Genomic DNA, 23,450 nt, shown 5'->3' with positions numbered 1-23,450 from the left:
GCATGATCAATCAGGAAACCTAACTATTGCTGCTCTAAAATCTCTGGTAGGCAAGAGCTTTATCAGTTGATGGTCACATTGCTTACTTTCATTTCACTCAAATTGCATGACACTCTCTACACCTAACCCCTCACCTATTATCACTAATCCCCATCACTTATGATCTCTTGGTCCCTTTGCTTTTACACCAAATCTTGGTAAGCACAGAGCCTTTAACAACACACTGAAAGCATCAGTACTGGTAGGGGCCTGAGGGGCACTTGGCTTTTAACCATCCATCCTTTAAAATCTCACACAAACCAAACAGAGAAGCTTTAAAAGGTGGTGTTAGACCTGCCATTTCTACCTTTGGGTTCTCTGGACTATGATCTAAATGGGTCCAAGGAGAATCTTCCTGGATAGCTTAGAATTTAAGGAGAACAGGCTTCAGACTACCTTCCTACTCTGGGGTGATCTACTGCCAAGCTACTATTTTCAAAAGTTTGCCCCAGGGCATCCAGATGCTTCCGCGGTACCCACCTCGAATTTCATTGGGCATTATATCTCTACATCTAGCCCCTCACCTATTATCACTGTGCTGAGCTCTTCTTGGCTGCCTATCAGTTCCTGCTGTAAGAACCAGGAGTGAATATAAAACAGAAAATTCCTGGTGCTGTAAAACTCATTCCAAGTGGAGGCGAATCTAAATTCACCTTCCAATGTTCACTTCTTGCTGCTCATTGGGCAGCACACTCTCACTGATGACACAGAGCAAAACCTCAAGGAGCAAGTCCCTTTCTGCAGATTCAATGACCGGGCTGAAAATATGGCTTGAATATACCACCCAAAATAAAGGCTATTCACACACTTTAAGGCTAATAAAAAATTATTTCTGCATGAATAATCTCAAGCTATCTAGCCTAAAATACTGAAAAAAAAAAAAAAAGAAAAAGAAAAGAAAAAGCTAATTTCAAGGTATGGAATCCTCAGCTAACCAAAATGTCAAATGAAACAAAAACCTAAGAATAACCTAGTTCCAGACATGCATTCAAAATAGAAATTGCAATTGTCTGCTTGAAAAATCCCTCCAGGTCATGGACCAGGACCAATAATATTTGTGGATTTTCTTATCTGACAGCAAACTTCAAGTTCTCTCTGCATGAGGTTAATTTTATCGCTGTTTAAACATTCATGTGGCAGTTAACAAAAGCAATATGATTCTGCATCCTGTCTCTTATACTCTAGAAAAAGAATCAAGGCACCACCGTCGGAGGTGACCAGTGGAAACAGAACACGCCAACTCCCCCACCCGGTGTAACACACCAGGGCTTCCACATTTCAACAACAACAGCTAGCTGGGCAATTTTGTTTGGCAATGAGATATGAAAAAAATGAGCTATTGGTCATGCTCTTAACTACCCAGAGGATGGGTTTGCTCAACGTGAGCCTCTTATTTCCCATGACACAGAATTCACCGGAAATGTTCCAATGTACCTCAGTCTTCTACACTTGAAAATGTGCAGCCAACAGAATGACACGCGTGTCACTGAGGAGGTGACATTTTGGAAGGTGCAGCTGCTGCTCAGGAGGGCAAAAACATGTATTTCTATTATCACAGTTTCCAAAAAGAGTGTAAAGCTGAAAAAGAAGTTCCACGGTGTGTGGTCACAGGGCTGAGACCAGGAGAAAACTCTTGACACCGTTACTGTGATGGTTGCATCCTTGTCTCCTCGCTAACTGTCTGGAGACACAAACACACCGAGACAAATGAGCCTTCCAGCTTCGGGGCGCATTCTTTCTGCAAGGGAGAGCCCAGGTTCAGGAGCAAAAACCCGCGCAGTATTTCAAAGAGCAAATACTATTGTCCTTTCTGAGATTCAATAAATTAGATACTTACATTTTTCTACCAAAAAAAAAAAAAGTTTTTGATTTAAAGGAACACTAAGCTGTGAACTCTAAACACTGGCACACCATTTCGCACGGTGTGCCATTCCACACCATTCCACACCATCCCACCACCTTCATTCATATTTAACTGTAGGTGTGGCGCGGGCCATTGCTACCCAGGCTGTCTGACAAGGTCCGGGCATGGGGAAATTTCTGAAAAGTCACAAAGCTCCATAGCTGGCTCCTGCTACTTCCTTTCATTTGTTTGTGGCAGTTATTGAAACCATGGAAATTTTCTATAAGCTTTAGAATAACACAATGAGTGTTGGCATCAATGCCAGTTTCGGTGATGCACACCACAGTAGTTTGGAAAAATGTACCTTCCAACATGATTGATAATCAAACAATTTCCAATAATTCACCACGTCCTCCAATTTGTAGTTCAGTTACCATGAGTAACGTTGAGTTTTCTAACAAACCACACTTGATAGAAGTGATGGAACTGAACCTGGCAAAAGTCCCCCACAAGAGAAGGCCCTGAGTTGCCCCAGGAGGTGAAATGATCCAAAAGAAACACACCACATACCCGGTTCCCGTGGTACTGGGACCCTTTGGTTCTATACAGGAAATAGAAGACCGCCCTCGATTTTACAATGCCAGCTAGGCCTTGTTTCAGTTACCTAGCTTGACTGCTTCAATCACGTTGTATGTAGCACCTGTTTCTATTTTCTGAATAACATACATCACCTAGGAAAAATATGTAACCAAGTGACCAAGTTAATCATAGACTAGGAAAATTAGAAAAAGGATTGTGCACTGTTAATGATCATTAATAATTTCTGAAACAATGTAAAAGTAAAATCACATGATTGCATGATGTAATGATCAAATAACAATTGCTGATGTATAAATAAACGCCCACTGAGACCCTCAGCTGGAGATGTCTGCACCCTGATCAAGTGTCAGTGTCTCCTCACTACCTCATCTACCTCATTTCCCCTCCCCTCGTTCTTTCACTTTGTCTACACCGTCTCATCCTTACGGAAACCCGGCCCCGGTCGGAGCTGGACTCTGGCACAGGTGTCTATCATCCTCAATTTTTTTTCAATCTCCAGGGTTGATCTTAATCTAAAGAGCATTCCACCAATGCGTATGTAAAAAGTCAACTGTGGCCCTGGTCATAAAGCTCTACTTGGAAACTTAAAACAAAAATCTTTTCTAAGCGCTCCATGTGAGCAAACATTAAATACCACCTTGCCAGAGCACCCATGTGTGCTGCTCCTGCTGGCCTTCGAACACTGAATTTAGTGGTAAACTGGACTCTGCTGCAGTGTCCAGTGAACTCTATCTTTTGTTTATCTTTATTCCCCAATACACAGTACATGGTTGGCCCTGATAATTTAACCCTTAACCATCATTAAAATAATCTGCATATCGGAAACCAGGCTGACAGATGGTTACACGGATTTTTCTAAGACGTCTGAAGGATTTATAAATCCTTTGCTCTCTTCTTTGTATTCCTTTACAGGCCCCATAAAAGGCCATCTTCTCTATTTCACCAGGAGACAATACCGCACCTGATCTAATCCAGAGACTCTCCATGAGCCTCCACAGTGGTCTCCCTGCCTTAGGCCCCAGACTCTCCACTTAGCCCTTGTTATGACTAACACCCGAATCTTGCTATAAACAGATTCTTTATCCACAGCAATTCTCATTTAGAAGGCTGGAATGGGGCTAGGGATGAATCTCATTTAGAAGGCTGGGATGGGGCTGGGGTAAATGTAATGTCTACACAGTTACAAAAAACATTAGTTGAACGATAAACCACAAATTCCTCAGACAATGCTAAAAGCCTTTCAGAAGCCCGCACCCAAATAGACTGACCCGAAATTAGCTTCTAGTCCCCAGAACAGACCTTCAGGTACAGCTATTCCTCCTTCTTACTTATCCCTCAACTGCCTTGCCATTCATTCCTGTTGCGTCACTCGCCAACATCCCTCATTTGTCACTCCACCTAGTTGGTGTATCCAAACGCCCCCCCAACCCCAGATCCTCAGGGGATCCTGCTCATCACAAACCTCGAAAACCTTTCAATGTCTCAAAATAACATACCACGCCATGCTACCCCCTGTTCCTACATTGAGCAGCATGAGTTCATGTGTGCGTTTGGGTGGCTGTAAACCTGTTTATGTTTGACCGAATATCCTAATACTAACCAGTGATCTATAGCTAAAAAATTTTGAGGGAACTAGAAAACACAGGAAACTGAAAACTATTTTAAAAGTTGTATATTCAACAACATGCTAATGGCTAATAATTCTGTCTGGTGCAATTTTCATTTCAGGTATTAATTTTTGTCAACTATTAAAAATCCTGGTTATGAGTCCATGTTTCTGCAGTATTTGCAAGTGCAAATGTGTGCTTGACATTGTAAATGCGTCGTTATTGATAAGCCACATGATGGTGTCACACTTTAGAGTGAGTTTCATTCTACTAGGCTGTCAACTTAGAGGTGGATCAGGCTGATACTGTAGAGATGTGGCCTGGGCTTTGTTATGAGAGAGCTAGAATGACCAACACTGTGTGTCTAGAATCCCCCATTCCTCAACTTAACACCTTTTTCAACTCATATCTGAAAGCACAGGATGAACAGCAAGTTCTCACACAATGGACGGCCTGAACTCCAACACTTCTGAGACTTTGGCCACTTCTGCAATCTCTGTTCAGCTCACTGTCCCACAGTAGCAGCTCCCTGCCAAACCTCGTGGTATGCACAGCTCCGTGTATGACCAGGGGCTCAACAGTAATCTTCCGATTTCTGGGACTCCTCAAATCTCTCTTCTCCAATTATCCAAACCCACAAATTCTAGCCACTTTCACAACTCTGAATTCTAATCTCTGTTTCCTCTGCTCAGACAGTCCACTGCTGTCTAGATTTTATGTCCCTACCCCACAGTTTGGTAACTGGGAGATCTGGAACTCATTCCATGTGTTCAGTTCTCTCCACTGACTGTGAAAAGTGCCTGAGTCCATTCAGTTTTAGAGTTGCTTACAGCAGGAGGTAAACTTCACCATGGCCAGAAACAGAAGCCCCTAAGTCTGACTATTTTTGACATCATTTTAAAATCTACTATTGGGACTTCCCTGAGGGCACAGGTGGTTGTGCACCATGCTATGAAGCTGTTCGCAGCCTCTGCAGTGCAGGTTCGATTCCTGGCCGGCCAGGGAGATACCCACACGGCGTGGTAGACTTCTCCCGCTGCTCCCCTCAGCAGTGTCTTTGGTCTGTCTGCTTGTTCTGTTCCCTGCTCTGTCTCTAGTGAATCCTCTCACCCTCCCGCACATCTGGCCTGTACCCTGGTTCTTGTATAAATAAGTAAATCTTTAAAAAAATAAAATAAAATAAAATCTACTATCTTAGATTATCCTTACAATAAACCTATGACCTGAAAAGCACATGAGTTCCATGACAGATTAGGAAACCAAGATAGAAATGTCAAATAATCAGTTTGTGATCAAGAAGAATTTCAATCAACACACAAATATTTATCAAGAACCTACCATGGGCACATGGTAATTAACTTGGTGGCAAAACAAACTCAGGGAATAGAGTTGCAACCTATGTTCTTCCTAATGAGCCATCAATAAATCATAAAAAAAAAATGTTTATGAAAGATTCAGTCATTCAATCTACCAGGAAGGAACATGCCTATACTTTCAAAAATGACTATAATTTACATTCATGATTTATTTTTTCCTGCAAAGACTCCTATTTGCCATGAAAGTAATTTCATTTACGCTGTTATATTTTTCAATTCCCTACATATACTTAATTTTCTCATTAGTAGGTACTGTCTAACCAAGTCATTTCTATTTAACTAAGTTTAAATTTGTTTCAGCTAACTCTTAATCGTATTTCTAATTTTCATCTGACCAGACCAAATCAAATGTATTTTCCTGGCAAATGAAGATAAAATATAATAAAATCTCTAAACACCATCTCTGCAGCATCATACCAAACAGTAATATCATCCCTCTGATCTTCAACAAATCAAAGTGATACATTTAAGTCTTACAGATTTTTTTTTCTTCATTTCTCAAAACAAGCTCTTGACCTGTCATTTACCCCAGTATAGGCAAGAGTTGGTTGAAGCACAATGATCACAAAATTAGACTACAAGCATGAAAATAGTGTTTAAAATTATTTTAACATTGATGACCTTAATATATGATTAATCCCAGTGAAGTAAGACACACTTTAACAGAGTGGGACTCTACAACCTCGATTGCTACCTATTGAGAAACTATTCATCATTTTTAAAGCCTGGCAAAAGAAAAGTTGGTTAGTAGGTCTTTTGAAGATGACAGAGGTTCATGACATCTACAGCATCACCTTTGAACAGCAACCTCACTTTCTCACTCTGTTTATGATTAAAGGAATATTCGGGGTGGCTGATTTATTGTTGCTATTGTTTCTCTGAATCAAGAAGGCGGCATTTGGAGAAACACCTACCTGCAGAACATTTTGGATCTTCACCCACACATCTGCCATGTCATACAGCTTAACATCTTCTTGCTGGGTCAGGGGGGTCACCACGGTGTCTTGTAGGTATCCCAGGACCACAGAGTGCGCAGTGGCGACAGCATTAAACTTGTCAAACAGCAACTCCAGCAGTTCTAGAAGCAACCTAGTGAAGCAAACAAACAGCTAACATTTATACACAACCACACACGGGAAAATGGTTTCCACTGGCCTATAAGAAAATAAAACATGAAGTAGCAGAATACAATGTAAACAGCACAATGTTAGATTTCAACACATTTTATTTCAAGTAAAAGTAGGGTCTCAGAACTTTAGAAAACTCATCTAGGCCTCAGTTTCCTTGGCTATGTAATGGGAAAGATGTAAGAAAATGACAACAAACAAAAAATAAATAAGAACAAAGGAACTGACAAGACTAAGCCCTAGAAATACAATGGCTGAATTGAGGCTAAGGGGGTAGGGGGTTGGGTGGGGAGCCAATGGCTTATCTCAAGGACTGTGGGTGTCTGGATGGTGGGGGTGGGGAGGTAGCGTACATATGAAGTGTAAATCACATACAATATTACAAACCAATGCAACCGCAGTAAAGAAAAAAGTAAAATAAAAACTAGTTATAAAGTCACTAAAACAACAGGCAGTTCAATAAACACTTTTCCTTTTTAACATATTTCAGTGATAGCAGTACTACCACCCTCTGTCCCTACAGCCAGCTTCTCCCAGGAATTCAGGCAATTTTTCACACAACAGTTCAGATGTTACAAAGAATCTACAATTTCCTAGTAATAAATGGGGCACTTTGGTAAGCACACTAATCCTTTTAGTTGTGGGAAGCTGAGCTCAGTACCATTCAAACATGTGGCCTAAGTTGCCTGAAAAAAAAATCCACCCCTGCCAAGCAATCTCACTTTCACCACAGGGGGCAGCTTAGACATCCGCATTAACTCATTTTTCATAGTGAGAGATGCTGGACACATATGATTACATCAATTTTATAGACTCAAGGACACGAGATGAGGTTGCACAGCAGCGGGGCCTGGGACAAGGTTGATTTCCACGTCAGTGCGTTTAGCACCTTATCTACTAGAACACAAGTGTATTTTCAGTGCATTTAGCACCTTACCTTCAAGAACACGAGTGTATTTTCCAAGGTGGGGAGGAGCTTTGTGCCGTGGATGCAAAGTAACTCCTCCATCACTGAGTCTTAAGTTTTACTCATCACCCAGGCTCGACTCATTTTTCCTCCTCTCAACTCTATAGCATTTCACCCCACTCCTAAGGAGCTTCTCACATGTGGCTCCCCTGTGCCATGCAATAAAAAAGTGAACCACATTTATTTATAGTCAGAGAGTTTACCTCCTTTCTTTTATTAGGCTTTTGGTGCAGGCACTGCTTTCCTACGTGTCTGTATTCTCAGGAGCAGTGAGAATAGTGATCAGCAAATATTAGCTGAAGGATGTAATATGTGTACCATGAATGACTATAGAAAATTTTGTAATAGGCCCTTTATTTTGTATTGTTTGCCTCTTGTTTCACATTTCATAAATAGACTTATAAACCATCCAAGAGGGTAGAAAAGGAAAGCAAAAGAGCTGGTCAGCAGTGTCAATTAACAAGATTTTCTTACCATAAATAAGAGGTTGTAACTACAATCTCATCAAAATGTATAGCATATTATCTAGTCCTATGGCTTCTTTATAGCCCAATTATTATAATTAATGTGCCAACGTGACAGCCAATAACTATCTTACGGTAAAACCCTAATATCTATTTGACATTTTCATTTAGATGAGACAGAATCGATAAAAATTTATGTAGTGCTCCCAGTCTAGAATATACATATATAATCCAGAAATTACATATTGTAATTGTAGATAGGAGCCATTCTACCTTTTGAATGACTTCTTTTATCTTTAAAGGTCAATTCATATTTATATTCAGATGTATCTAAAACAGTTCTTTCTCATCCACGTTACTGGAAAATTCCTCAAGAGTCAGAAGAGATAGTTACAGAGGAGAGAAGCCGTGTCTTACATAATAGGTGAAATAGTTAATTCAAAGCAGAGAACCACACCAAGAAAACACCTGATGAAGTTTGCACTTTCCAAATAGAGATTTATGCTGAGCATGGGTGCCTGTGTCTCCTAAATATCAATCCACAGACCCTAATGTGTTTTTCAGTGGTAGATGGCAGATTAAAAAAATGGAACCATGTAAAGACTTTTCACAATGTTATATCTGTTATTTTTTGTACCCTCTTGATAAAAAAAATCTTAGTTATTTTCTGTCATGATGACAGTTACATTGCCAAAAAATCCTTACCTGACAAAACTTAATAACCGTTCATTATACCCCAACACTCTGATATCATACAGTCAGAAGCCTGAGAAACACTGGTTTCCAGCTTCCCAATGATATCAAGTCCTAGGTCCAGGCCCACAAACCAGCAATGAAGCAGCAAATGCTGGCCAAACAGCAGCAACTGTAATGGAGAGGTGCTGCTGACTGGTATGTCCAGGGCCGCCAAGCTTATCGCCGCAGATTTGACTGCCAGTAAAAGGGCAACTCGGCACCCAGAGGCATTGCTCTATCTAGAAAAAAGAACTAGTGGGAAAGTTACATGTTAGGTGAGATCCAGGGTGTTTAAGATCACGGAGGTTACAATCCCTTGATAAAATGTGGATGTCAGGCCAACTTCCGGCACTCCTGGATGCTCAAGGTCAAGGCAGACCTGTCTTAGGTCCATCATAGATGCAAGACATGCTACACAGGAAAGAGAGGGCAAGTCCAGTGGTAGCTGGGAAGAGACAGGCCTGAGGTTGGGAGATTCTACTTGCGGTTCTGCCTACACAGAAACATCCACCTTACTACAGCCCAATCACGGCACTATTAATAAAACTCATTGCTCTGACATCAAGATTAGAAGTCTTTGTGCTACCAAGGATGCCATCAAGAAAGCCAAACAACAACCCACAAAATGGGAGCAAATGTCTGCAAGTCACAGATCTGGTAAAGTCTTTATAATTGGAATATTTAAAGAACTCTTACAACTCATAATAAAGACAAACAATTTAAAAATGGACAAAGGGTATGAAAAGACATCTCTCCAAACAAGATAGATGAGTGACCAATGAACAAACAAAAAAGCTGTTCAGCATCATCGGCCATCACAGAAATGCAACTCAAAACCATCTGGAAAGAGAGACACTGGGTCTGGATATGGACAAGCTACGACTAAGTGCTATGGACTTAGCTACTCGGAGACACAAGTCTGAAACTCAGGAGAGAGACTGATATTAGACGTTTTAAAAGCGATAAATATTTGAGTGGATGAGATCACCCAGGGATAATATGCAGAGCAAGAAAAGCAAGCAAGGCCCAGAGCCAACATTCCCTGAAATAGCAACGTTGAGAAGATGTAGAAGGAAGTCAGGAAGGAAAATTTTAGAAGACAAAGGAAAAGAGAATCTCAGCAGCCAAAGGTCAGGTAAGGTAAAAGAGGAATTTACAACTCACACAGCCCCAGAGACCTTGGCCAGAGGGTATCAAGAGACACTCTGGAAGCTGAACTCAGCAGTGCATTGAGGACTGAATGGCTAATCAGGAAAATAAAACGAAGGCCAATCACATGCTGTGCCAGCTTTCCTCATCATATACATTCTTTAAAAGAAAAAAAAAAAAGGAAAAAGACTGTACCCTGATGCATCCAAGAAAGAGATTAGGAAACCACTGACATACACAGGACATCCATCTGCCCTAGTCTGCTCCAATTTAAAGCTACCAGAAAGAAATATGTTGTTAATATTCATATACATTCTCCAACTGCCCACACAAGAATGAGAAAATAAGTGTTTGCCTTTAGCTGTAGACATACTCAGGATGACCTACATACACAAAGCCTCACTAAAATCATCGCTCCACCCCACTCTCACCACAAAGCATTAAACCTGACTAAAGAAGAAATAAAACATTGCATTACAGTTATCTCGGGTACTCAAAGCCTATGAGACTTAAGGTTCTTACCACTGATCTAAGAGACAAAAGAACAGGCAGAATCATTAAATTACTGCACGATTCCTTAAAGTGAATTGAATTAGAAAGGCCTCATATACCCAATGGTCTAGGGTAGAGGCGAAAAAAGAAAAGGCCTCATACAGGAATAAGCCTAAGGACCTGAAATTTTCAAGGAAATGTACTTTCTGCTCTTTAGAATCTCTCTCTCTCTCTCTGTCTCTCTCTCTCTCTATCTCTGACACTGACACACACACACACACAGAGGTTATTTCTAGGTGACTGAAAGGTATGTGATTATATGAAACACAATATCACCATTGGTGATGAATAAATAAACAAAGAAGAAGAAATAGTGGTTCGGTGATGTGGTATGAACAGGGGTTCAAAGGCCTGGCACTGGGAACCCAGCTCTGACACCTGCCCTCTGCAGAACAGCATGTAGCACAGAAGCTGTAAAGGCCTTAAACTGTCCAAAATCTCAAGTTCCGCAAACACAAATTTTCCTCGATTAGACATTCCTAAGCACAAGTTGATCATGGAAATTATAAACAAAGATTTATATAGAAGTATATTTCAAAAATTTCAAAATAACCTTCATTTGCTTTCTGTACCTTTAACAGTTACAGGGGGTGGAGGGCCGCGGGCGGGTGAGAAACCAGAGCTCCTCCAGATGTTCCCACAGCCAGCTGCCTCTTCTTTCCTACAGCGCAGTCAGTCAAGTCGACTTGTATTGACTCCGTAAGAGACAATGGCACCATTCTAATAAAACTCCCCCTTTAAGTGAGTTGGAGTTGGGTTCTGTCACTTATACCAAAAGGGGGCTGAATTCATGGAGTCGGAGCCAATTCCTCCATTCCCGCCATTCCTCCAAACAAAAGAGACAATCACGAGGGCCAGAGTGTGTGCCCCCCACCCCTCGGCTAGCCAGGGCAGCGTCCCTGCTTTAGTCTCCATGTAATCACACCTTGCTCTGATGGCATCATCCGATGCCCAGAATGGAGAAAACACTCAGCTGGATTTTATGGATGACTGAGTTCGGAGTAAAAGAATGACCCACGCAGGCATGAGTGTTAGAGTCTAGGATTAGACACCCCATCCTGGAATCCTCGGCACAGAGCTGGTGGCCAAAGCTGGCATAATGGGAGATTCCGAAAATGGCCTGGGAGATGACAAGGACAGCAGGGAGGCTGACAACAGACAAAGTCATCACCAAATGCCTCCTGATACGACACGGCAAGCGCTGTGCAAAGCACTTGTACCTGGATTATCTCCATCCTTGGGCCAAACCAATAAGGAGGGCTATCCCCTTTGTAGAGACAATGAAACTGAAGCCCAGAGATGGGGTATTAAGAAAGGACTCAGTTTTGAAACTGTTCTTTTTTAGAGGTGCTACGGGAAAAGGCAGTAACTTAAGGGAAGAAGCAAAGAAGATACTAGTACAATCATTCCCTCCCCACCCACAATTTAGTTTTCACAGTTTCAATTCACTGTGGTCAACTGCAGCCTGAAAATATTATTACATACAATCAGATGCATTAGATAGAAAGAAAACAGGCATCTTTTATTATAGTATGTTGTTATCATTGCTCTAGTTTATCAGAAGTTATTATTGTTAGTCTCTTGCTGTGCCTAATTTAAAAATTAAACTTGATCAACTATGGGTTCTTTGGCAGTGGGTGTGGGGAGGTAACATACATCTGAGCAAGTGTGACCCTATTCCCCTAAATCACATGCAGTGCTATGAAGCAATGTTACCTCAATTAAAAAATGTTTTAATCAAACTATCAGAGGTGAGTGTGTACAGAAAAAAGACATGTGTACATAGAATTTGGTACTACCTGTGGTTTCAGGCACCCACTGGGGGTCTTAGAAGATGTCCCCTGAGGACTAAGGGAGACTGCCATCTTGTATCGTACAAGGGAAACCACAGCTGGAAGGAATGCCCACGGAGCTATCTACACTGCCTCTCCTTTCTCAATGCAAGCTGGTTTTACCCCTGATCTTTATCAACACGAAACATGCAAAAGGCTCATATAGCCATTTTGCTTAATCTGGTAGATACTCCTCAGGCCTTAGTCAAGTTAGTGCAGTACTTGTTCCCACTGGCCAGTCCTTGAGGTACTGCCCTTTACCAGCCCCACAACCCTCTACTCGTCTGCTTTCCTTCTACCTCTCTGCTTGCACCTTCTCAGGAACCTACCTCAGCTGGTTCCTTAAATGCTGTGAACCTTTCTCAGTCCTCCATCCCCTCTGGGGTAGCCTATCGGCCACGCAGTCTTCAATCTCCCACCTATGAGGAACTCCTGATTGTATCTTCTGGCCAGATGTCTCCCTGGAACTGTAGACCTCAAAGTGACCATGTCTTAAGTGGCACTCATCATATTCCTCCCCCAAACTACTTCTTCACGTTCCCAAATCAAGGAATGGTACCACGTGCCCCCCAAAATGATCTCCAACATCCCCCCTACCTCAAATCCTATCCATCACTGAGTTCTCGCTCTCTCCTCCCCTCGCCCCCAGCTCTCAAATACGCCTATTTCACACCACTGGCACTGTACCTACACTAAATGGAGCCCTTATCAGCTCTTCTTGGGATTATTAAAACAGCCCTCACACTAATCCCCTTTCCTCCAATCCTTGCCTCTCGCTCTCTAGACTATAAACTCAGACAGTAAGGACTTTGTCTGACTTATCATTGTATTTCATCGTTGTATTAATATTTAGCAATGATAGGCAGTACGTGAATGTTAAATGAAAAAAATTTAAAAAATGAGCCCCAGCAGGTGAAAGAGGTATAGACCTGATTACAAATAACAAGTGGTAAGGAAAAATGATAGATTATAACGTCCTGGCTTTAGAAGCCCAAAATGAAAAGCATTTCATACAAAACTATCCTCTCAAAAGATAGCCTAATCAGCCTAAACATGAGAACCTAAAGCAGCAGTTATAAGCTGAAAGATACAGATATTCAGAGTTAACTTTAATTAAATTGCAATAAAACCTATTTTGTTAAAAAAAAAAAACAGAAAGGTATCAAGATAAGAAAAAGTATTTATTCTTTAAGCACACATCCAATTACCTGGCAGGTTCTGAAAACAGCCTTCTTAACAAAATGGTGATTACAAAAGGAGAAAGGAAGAAGTGGGGGGTGGAGGGTGGAAATTAGATGTGGGTGGTACTCAGTGTCAGAATATAAATGTCAACAACCACTGCCGCCCATCTGAAACCAATATAATGTTATAAACAATTGTTATTGCAATAAAAATTCTTTTTAAATAAAAACAGTCCTTTCATAGATGTAGGTAAATGTTGCTCATTTCCCAGGTCTTCTAACTCCCTACTGGCAGCTGTGCCTATATAGCTCATCTTCAAGAGCGACAGTGAAGAAAGGCAGAAAGAGAAAATGCTAAGGAGCAGTCACATTTGCAAAAAGTGTCTATGGTATAAAGCTGTATCAAGCTGTGAAAAATGTTCAATATTTAAGGTGAGATACAACTATATGAATCTAAATTTAACATCCAGGGAACCTTGAATTAGCCATTTGGCTGGAAAATCCAAGTTTGCAGCCAAGACGTTGCCTTACTTGGTCACAAAGCAAAGACACACACACACAAGGTAGGAAATCAGTTCTGTTCTGTTACTTATCTGCTGAGACCTTAATATTAGGGTTCTGCATTTTCCCACTGACAAAAAAAAGACAATAATCGCAGAATACTTTGCTATCATTATACTATAAAAAGATCAGGAAAGACTGAATTCTGAGCTTATATCTCATATAAAAATTAAAAGAAATTATTTCCTATCAAAATGGTCTTACTTTTACCTGCCTCTTTCTCACATATTCATTTTCTTAATAAGCTTGGCTGAGCTAGTATTTTTCATTTCCAACAGGACATAGATCTCACTTAATCTTCAAGGTTATCTAACACCTACTTTTAAGGGATGGAGATAAGCTTCCCCACTTATTAATAACAATCTTCATGTTAAAAGAAGTTGCTATTTGAAGACTGCTGACTAATTCTCCATCTGCACTATGAAAAGAACAGGAAAAAAACTATTAGCAATAGAAGAGGAAACAGCAAAAATAAAGAGAATACTGAACTGGGTCCACCTTCCTGGGTCACATCTGTCCTTGTCAAGTCAGCCTCTCAAATACACAGTCTCCATGCTGTGTAGATGACCTTAAATGAACTATTTTTAATATATACCAAATTAATGACTAAAATTAGAAAATAAATCCATTCATCTTTTACAAGTCTTTCACAGAGGAGTCTTCTAATAAAAGGTGTTGGGAAAACAGGACAGCCACATGCAAGAAACTGAAAATGAACCCTTTTGCTATACACAAAATCACCCTAAAGTGGATTAAAGAATTCAGTGTAATGCCGGAAACTATAAAGCATCTAGAAGAAGATATAGGGGTAGCTCCTTGACATGTTAGTAATGATTTTTAGACTTAAGAGCAAAAGCAAAGGCAACAAAACCAAAAATAAACAAGTGGGACCATATCAAATTAAAAGCTCCTGCATAGCAAAAGAAACCATCAACAAAAATAAAAAGCCCACTTAGGGAATGGGAGAAAATATATGTAAATTATAAATCTGGTATGGAGCTAATATCCAAAATATATAGTTAACCCAGACAATTCAATAACAACAAAACCAATTCTATTTAAAATTGGAGAGGGAAACTGAAACAACATTTTTCCAAAGAAGATACATAAATTGCCAGCGGGTACATGAAAAAGTGCTCAACAGCACTAATCATCAAGGAAATGTAAATTTAAATGGCAATAAGGTGTCACCTCACTTCCGTAGAATGGCTATCAAAAAGATGACAGATAACAGTGTTGGTAAGCATGTAAAGAAAAGGGAATCCTTGGACACTGTTGGTGAGAATTTAAATTAGTGCAGAAGCCTTGAAAAATGGTAGGAGGTGCCTCAAAAAAAAAAAAAAATAGAGCAATGGAACCCAAAAGATGGAGCAATGGAACCAGAAGACCAGAAAAAGACTAAAGAGAAATAAAAAGACTAGAAAGGTAATTACCAGATGCTGGAGAGAAACTAATCAACAAGTACAACCTCCAGTTATGTGGGGAATATCTTCTAGGGTCTAACGCTCCCACAGCAATTATGGCAACATGGTTCTATATACTTGAAACTTGCTCAGAGACTTGATTTCAAATGTTCTCACCCCCAAAAAAGAAATGGTAATTATGCAAAGTGCAGATGTTATCTAACACTATAGGAGTAGCCACATTCCTTATCAACTATATCAAATCAACACCTGTATATCTTAAACTCACACAATCCTATATGTCAGGTATATCTTAATAAAGGTGAGGGTGGGGAGCTTTGTTTCATTCCATAGTAGAATGTTAGAATAATTATCACAACTCCATTTCCCAGAGAGGACAAGATTTTAGATGTATATTCTTATAAGAATATAAGCATGGGAATATAGGTTTAAGAATATAGGTGTATTCTAGTAAGTATAAGAATACACGCATATACACTTACTTGTACAAAATACATTGCACATTATTCTTAGTACAAGAATGTGCAGGGTCTCTAGGGGAATTGTTTGGGTAACTAAGTCATCAGTTTGGTTCTCAAATGAGTTCATTAGGATCCATTTATTCAGCTGCTGACCACACGTCTCACCTACATAGCTACACTAGAGGTCTGCCACTGAGCACAATGGAAGGTTTGGGTGAGAGAGGGTATATGTCAGTGGAAACAGTGCCCTTTGCCTGGGGAAAAATAAAAGCAGGCCCAGCAAATGAGTTAGGTATCATCTTTACATAAACCAGAAAGCAAAGTAACATGGTGGAAAGGTATCATGCACTTGTCATCTTCATCCCACCATCAATAAGCTTTGGGAACTGTCCAATTTCAGCTTTCACAGTTCCCTCAGTAAATCTGAGATTAATGATAATACCGCGCTACCTGCAAAGACACCAATGGCAAGTCTCACTCATTGAGATTCCAGATGCCAGACTGCTTTGCAAAGCATAAATGCTACAAAACTCCTTGATGTCTGTGATGTTAGAGTGTTCTCAAACTTCCACAATCATAAGAATCTTCTAAAGCATAGCGCTCTGCCGACCCTGTACCCAGATGGTACAATCTAATCACCCCTCCACCACTGGGATGATTTGCATTTCTAATTCTCAAGTGACATTTGTGCTGCTGATCCTTAGACCCTCGTGTGAATAAGGCTGAGATTAAAAAATAAAATAAACGTTTCTTATTGAAAGTATTATCTTCTGTGCATCTTCTCCATATTCATTCATTAAACTTCTTGGCATTAATTACATGCCCAGCCTTAAATCTGGCTACGAAGACAAAGTTAACCCCCATCTCATGAACTCATGGTCAAGTCTGATTAGAGAGCATAAGAAAGGGATGGGCCAGGAGCTAGAGAATTCCTGAAGCTATTACATGGTAGCCTGAGAGATACACAAAGGGGCTTCAATCATATCTGACATCACTCTCCTACCTCACACCAAGGGAAGAAGAATTTCACTTGACACAAAGTTTTTTGTTTGTACAATGAAAAAGATTCAGTGTCAAACTGAGAATGGAGTTAATTTTGTATTATGACACCAACAGGGGAACAGAAAATGACAAGACCTAAGGCTGCTCCCACTGCCTGCAAATGAGAAGTGGCCTCAGAGCAGCATGAAGTCTGACCCCCAAATAACATTATCAATAACCCATGAAAAAGATTTTATCTATTGATCTCTTAACTGGTACAGTCTCTAATTTGCACCTGCAGAAGGAAACAGGAGGAATTACAAGCAATTTTTTTTTTTAATCCTGACAAAAGTATACCAAGATTTAAGAAATGTATATTGAATAAGACCTCTGGCCTGTTCTACCCAGTGCCCTTGCAAGAGGCTACAACTAAAGGACAATATGCCATCAGCATGACAGCTGCCCAACTTCATGTTTACAGAAGAGCTATTACCATTACATACATAACTGATTCACTTCACACGTTATGATGCTATTATCAATGAATTTATTTCAGTCTTACTAGAAAGTGCACAGGTTTGGGACCAGTACTACCTTCCATGAGAACGAGCTGTATATCTTAGTTAACCATTGGTGTAATAATTCCCATATGTAAAGAATTAATTCCTTTCATTTGTTCTAAAATTATTCCAGGAAAGCTGCAGGGGATATATTCTAGTGGAGGAATAGTAGGATTTCTTCCATAAGTCCCTGGTTCATCCTATTCATATCTTTCAGCATTTAATAGTTGGGTGTATTTAAAGCATGTTCTCACTGATACGTGTAATCAAAAGTAGAGATTTAATCAAATGGAATCATAATCACTGAAGTTAAATTTACTTGCTTCCCGCTTGCTTTGATTCACATTAACTACTCGTCTAAATTACATTGAGGCCCTTCCTGATTCCAAGCATGTCCAGGTGCTACATGCAGTGCTTGGGAATGGCTACCAGAAGCCACAAGGACGAATGCTTGACCTTGCTTCCAAGCTGCTCTTGAATGACTTTTCTGTAAAATAAAATGACCAACTCCACTAAGTTCTACATTTCAGATTCTTAGAAGCAGAAGCAAAGTAACAAATAGAAGAGATGAAAGGAAATGTTACTTATATGAAAATGAAACACATGCTTCACTCTAGCCGCAGGTGTAATGAAATCATGAAAAGTATTTCATTTATTTCTCTTCCCACAAACTACAAAACTAGGGCCTAAGCCTTCAGACTTTCTTAGATAAAATCATTTTTTAAGAATGTCCTACTATATCAATATGCCCTCATTCTGAGATCTGGACTCTAATTTTTCAGCATTGCGAGCAATAATTCCATGTATTTCTATAAACCTACAGTCTTGTAGACTGAGAAACAGGGAGTGGGGGCAGGGTAGGGAAGGAGAGTTTTAGAAAACCAGGACTGGGAAATAAAATGATTCACTGTTAGAATATTCAGCAAACATTCCACTAACACTGACACTCAATTACATATATTAGAAGCAGAAATGAAAGGGGCATTTTCTCCACTGCAATAAGTGTAAAAAAAAGTGATATCTGTTTAAAAGTTGTGTTGCCACTCCTTCAGATTCCAGAGGTATCAATCACATAAATATTAAGAAAGAGATTATATAAGTACTAGAAGCGTGGGAAATTTTATTTACCAAATAGACTGGGGAAGACCTAAGTTTTACACAAAACCAAGAATCTGTTAAAAAAAAATACACATACACATATATATCTTCATAAAATACAAAAGCAAATTTCTACATGGCTAGACATCATAAAAAATCAATAGAAAAAGCAAGTGAGGGATATTGCAAAATAAATCCTAAAAAAATTAACTTTTAGCATATAAAGAGTTCTAGGGCCTCCCAGGTGGCGCAGCAGTTGAGCACTGGGTTGCGAAGCTGCCCACAGCCTCTGCAGCGCCAGTTCGATCCCCTGCCACTGGTGAGGGTCCCACATGGCGCGCAGACCTCTCTTGCCACCTGCTGCTTTTTTAGCAGTGCATTTCGTCAGTCTGTCTGTTCTGCTCCCTGCTCTGGCTCTGGTGGATTCTCTCACCCTCCCATGCTTCTGACTGTGCCCAGTGCTTGTATAAATAAATAAATAAATCTTAAAAAAAAAAAAAGAGTTCTAGCAAATCAATAAAAGGGCACACTAGAAAAAAGAAATAGTTCAGTGAAAAGGTGATATTTAAATATTGTATTATTGAAAATTTTAATCATTAAAAATGTAAAGATGATAGGACAGAACCACTCTTCCTGTACCTATCACCCCCTTCAATAGTATCATTTTAATGGCAATTTTATCTAATCTCTAGCTATTCTCAATGCAGATTATTTTGAAGTAATCCATCCAGACATAAATGAGGTGTCTTAATAGTGAATTTTTTTGATTTGAAAGTTTAAGAAAAATACAAATGGAACTCACCTTGTAAATAACATTTTTCACCTAGCAGATTGGCAAAGATAACCTCTGAAAAGTTGGATTCTGTACCTCTAAATAATATACCGTGCTGTAACCCAATGCTACCTCAATAACAATCTTTAAAAAACATTTAATACAATCTGTTGGCAAGGGACCACAGGAATACTCCAACATTACTGATGACATGAAAAATTGGTATTATCTCTAAAAACACTTCTGGCAATGGCAATCATAATCTAACCACAAAGGTTAGCAAAATTTTGAAAATGACATCAAAATCTGCTTTATTTTTCACACAGCTGGAATAGCAACTGGTAAGTGCTATCAAATTAACAGAGGATGACAGCTACAACTAGTACACAATAATAAAGGCTTCTTTATCATTTAAAAATAAATATTGAATACATGACACTCAGTGTCTACCTACCCGGCTCAGATCAGCCCCATAGTTATATGTTCTCATAACACACTCAGCTTTTGCTTCTATTACACCTTCTAGTTTATAATTATCTGAGGGATATAAAATGCTTGTCATTTTAGAATTATTTTAGGAAAGAAAATTATATAGAAAAATCTGTAGAAATGGATCAGGAGTTGCATGGGCTACACACATCAGCCATCTGATGCTGAAGACCGTGCCTGCCTTTCGAAGAAACTAAGGGATCCTGGGAGATGAGCAAAACACATATTACCCAAATGCTTATCAAGTTGGTAACAAGTCATTGAATATTTTCCTTTAATAGTAAGCAGTGATTTATACACACAAGATTAATTACAAATAAACAAAAAGACAAACCATTTCTCCCACAAATATGCGTAACAAAAATTAGAAAATATCAAGTGTGTCACCGAGTGATTTTAAAACTGGCTGTGAGCGGAATGGTTCTGCAGGAAGTGAAAGAGAGTTCACTAGCCTGGGTCCTTCTACTTTTCTCGCAAAGCAGCACATTCAACATGGATTCTCTTTACATAAAGGTAAATGAAAAGCGTCCTGCAATGCATCACATCCAGGATATATTTAATAAGATGATGTTAAACCATGAATGTTTCATGGAAAGTTAATACTGTTATGTGTCTCAGAGCAGCACATAGATGCTAATGATTTGGAACAGGTCATTGGCCCGGTGGGGGGGGGGGCGGGGGGGTGGAGCTAGAGGAAAAGAAGGGAGTCTTGGTTCTTCTGGCGTATGCTTCCATTTTAAGAGAAACATTCTTATGCTGTCACCATAAGTTCCATGAATGGTAAGACAATGATGACGATAATGATGATGAGAGTTACTGTGATTTTACTTCTCTCTAAAATAAATGCCACTAACACCTTCCCAGTAAAGTTCCACGAAACAAAACCTAACTCAAGTTGCAAGAGATAATCAGACAATAACCCTCCTATAATTCTAAACCATTGGAAGGGAAACTTTGGGGACATTTTAAAGCATTGAAAACACACAGCCACCAAATTAGCTCAAATTAGCAATCATTTGGAAAGCCAAGTCAATAATTTAATCTCTGATCTTCAAAGGGTGGTTTGCCCCCAAATATCTGGTTCCCCTGTACTATTTTATAATAGTTTAGGCCTAAAGTTCCAGGTTCACACATGCTATAAAATGGGATCATCTTATATAGACATGAATCCAAGACAAACAGTTTGTTCCCTTAGATCATGTCCAGCCTATCCTACCTACAAAAACCTTTAAAACACTGACAAACAAAACTTAAAGGAGAGAAAAATCCTCCTGCTGACTCAATCCTCACAAAGAAAAAAAAAAAGTTATTTCCTGGAACAGTATGCTGAATTTCCACTTCTGAGTGCTGTTATTTCCACTGAAAAATTCTGGAAGGAGTTCGGGGAATGGAAGAGGTCAAAATCCCATGAATCCCTTTTGTTTTACTTCTGATGTATGCTACATTCATGTTATTTCCCTAAGAAAGTTCAGTGTATTCAGCTAGGAACTTGAAGCAACAGGGCAAATAGCAAGCCAGAATTTGGGAATGTTCATTAGGAATGAGTCGAAAGATCTTCATGGAAATCCAGGAACCAGCAAAGGCAGAAGAAAAGCAAAGTTTAATTCAGAAGCAATTCCCAGATTCATTCACAGGGTGAGTGATCAAAGAACATAAAAGTTGAGAAGCAACAAATAATAAATGTGTGCATTCCTCTACATATAATAGTAACTGCTGGTGCTACTCTACTACTCACTTACGATGACCTCAGCAAAAGCAAGCAGCCCTGTAAGGAAGGTGTTGTGTTCAGATGACAGAGCTGGTATTCAAGGCCAAGTTGGCTCCACTCTAAAATCCATACTCATCAAAACATGTGCTTTGAAATCACCTATGTCAGCAAGGAGTGGAGGACAGTTTTTCACTAATTATACTTTTGAATCCCGTTTCCAAGAGAATACTTGAGTTTTAAAGTATAATTAAAATCAATGTTATCTGAATATATAAAAACACATAGAAAATGAAAACAGAATACAGCAATTTTTCCAAGTGGTTGAAAATAAGTCTAGGGAATTCTATATTACATATAATTGTTTCTGCTTTAAAATAAGATTTAAAACCCAAAGTACAAACAGTAGAATTTTCTTAACAAGATGTAAACAAAATTATAATTCCTTCTCCATCACCTCTTAGGAACTCATCCTGTTTGAGCAAATGAGAAGACACACTCATGACGAATTTCTAGTTTCCACTGGTCTTACCTCAAGGTGAAATTCTTGTCTTGTCCATGTCTGGTAGTTGGGGAGGGTGGGGGGGAAGAATCAAAGAAGGGGGAGGAAAGAACTATATAGCGAATCTTTGATTTTTCTAGGAAAGCCTCAATTTCAAGTATTTTGTCCCACTGTCAGATGACTTTAGTCTGCCTTGCCTTAAAAGTTGATTTGACAAACGTGTTCCCAGCGTATGACAGTCACAGACAGATTAATGAGAACAAATTCAGTTTTCCCCTTAGGAAATAAGAATTATGAAATCCAAATTCTATTAGTTGTTTTAAGTAGACACTGGAATTCCTGAGATTGATGTGCCTACTGGCAAGATCACCTACCACACATTAAAGAAAACAGCAAAGGACGGAGGCTAGACCATGGACTTAAGCCTGACTCCAAGACCAGCCACTTGTTCTGTGACCTTAAGCTCATTAACATCTGAACACATTTCCCTAATCTCAAAATACCTGTAAGTAGCTCATGAAGTTGTAAGAAGTAAATGACAGAATATACATAACTGCTTTGCATTCTGTTTGGTACTTAGTAAATATTCAATAATACCCATGTTCTTTCATATGCCTTAAAACGTCTCAACTCCATCAAAAACCAGCTGAATTATACCTAATGAAGCTGCTTATAGGTTCTGATAGCGCAAGCTTAGGAAATAATATCAACAAGAGATGGTAATATTTACTTATCACCACCAGCCCTAAAAACATACAGCAAATAGTCAAAAACACAAAGCACAGCACCCCAATCTACCTTGGCTGGTTCTCCACAGTGAGGTTCTCTCCTCTCTGATAGCCACTGTCAGCCACCTGGGTTGTAGACCTCTTCACGATTTGCTTTAGCTCCTGCTCCAAGCGTTCTTTGATGGCCTTAACTGTCTCTGGAATCTTCTTCAGTTTGGCCAACCCCTTAATAAGGATACCCATAAAAAGGGTGCTGTTTTCCTCTGGATCCAATTCCAAATCCTCTTTGATGTCCTGCAAGTTCATCTCCTTCACTGTTTAAGAAAAATAAATAAAAAGGTAGACAAATTCATTATAAAATTCAAAAACAGAATGGGTCTAATAAAAATAGGATAACCACTGATTACTCCTTGAGGACTAGAAAAGATTTTTCAATTAAATTATATTTACATAGTTAATATCTAAGAATAAAAAATCAATGGTTACATCCCTGAAATCACAGCCATCTATGAGTAAAGAGGTAGAAACAATGAAAAATGAGTAACAAGTCACCATAGGAAGTTATCCATAGGTGACCATGTCTACAATGAATCAGTCAGTTGGTGAAATTTATTAATCGTTCATAGTTCATAAAAATGTGCTACCTGGTGCTGCAGAATTCCTAAGATTCAGACCCTACTTTCCAATTCCTCTTTAT

At 39.4% G+C, this 23,450-nt stretch overlaps 1 protein-coding gene across 1 annotated transcript in view; it reads right to left on the bottom strand.

Moving 5' to 3' along the window:
* The window catches only part of EXOC4 (exocyst complex component 4), a gene marked incomplete at both ends in the record, with an annotated part of 653,799 nt that overhangs the window by 556,310 nt on the left and 74,039 nt on the right, over positions 1–23,450 (bottom strand). The window contains 2 exons of the mRNA XM_084230488.1: positions 6,380–6,554; positions 22,824–23,067. Coding sequence (XP_084086614.1) covers positions 6,380–6,554; positions 22,824–23,067 — 419 coding nt within the window. The remainder of the gene's footprint in view (positions 1–6,379; positions 6,555–22,823; positions 23,068–23,450) is intronic.

This window comes from Talpa europaea, assembly GCF_964194135.1.
Source record: "Talpa europaea genome assembly, chromosome: 3".
Classification (NCBI taxonomy): Eukaryota; Metazoa; Chordata; class Mammalia; order Eulipotyphla; family Talpidae; genus Talpa; species Talpa europaea.
The sequence above is the reverse complement of the archived record's forward strand: the minus strand, read 5'-3'. Positions and strand labels throughout refer to the sequence as shown.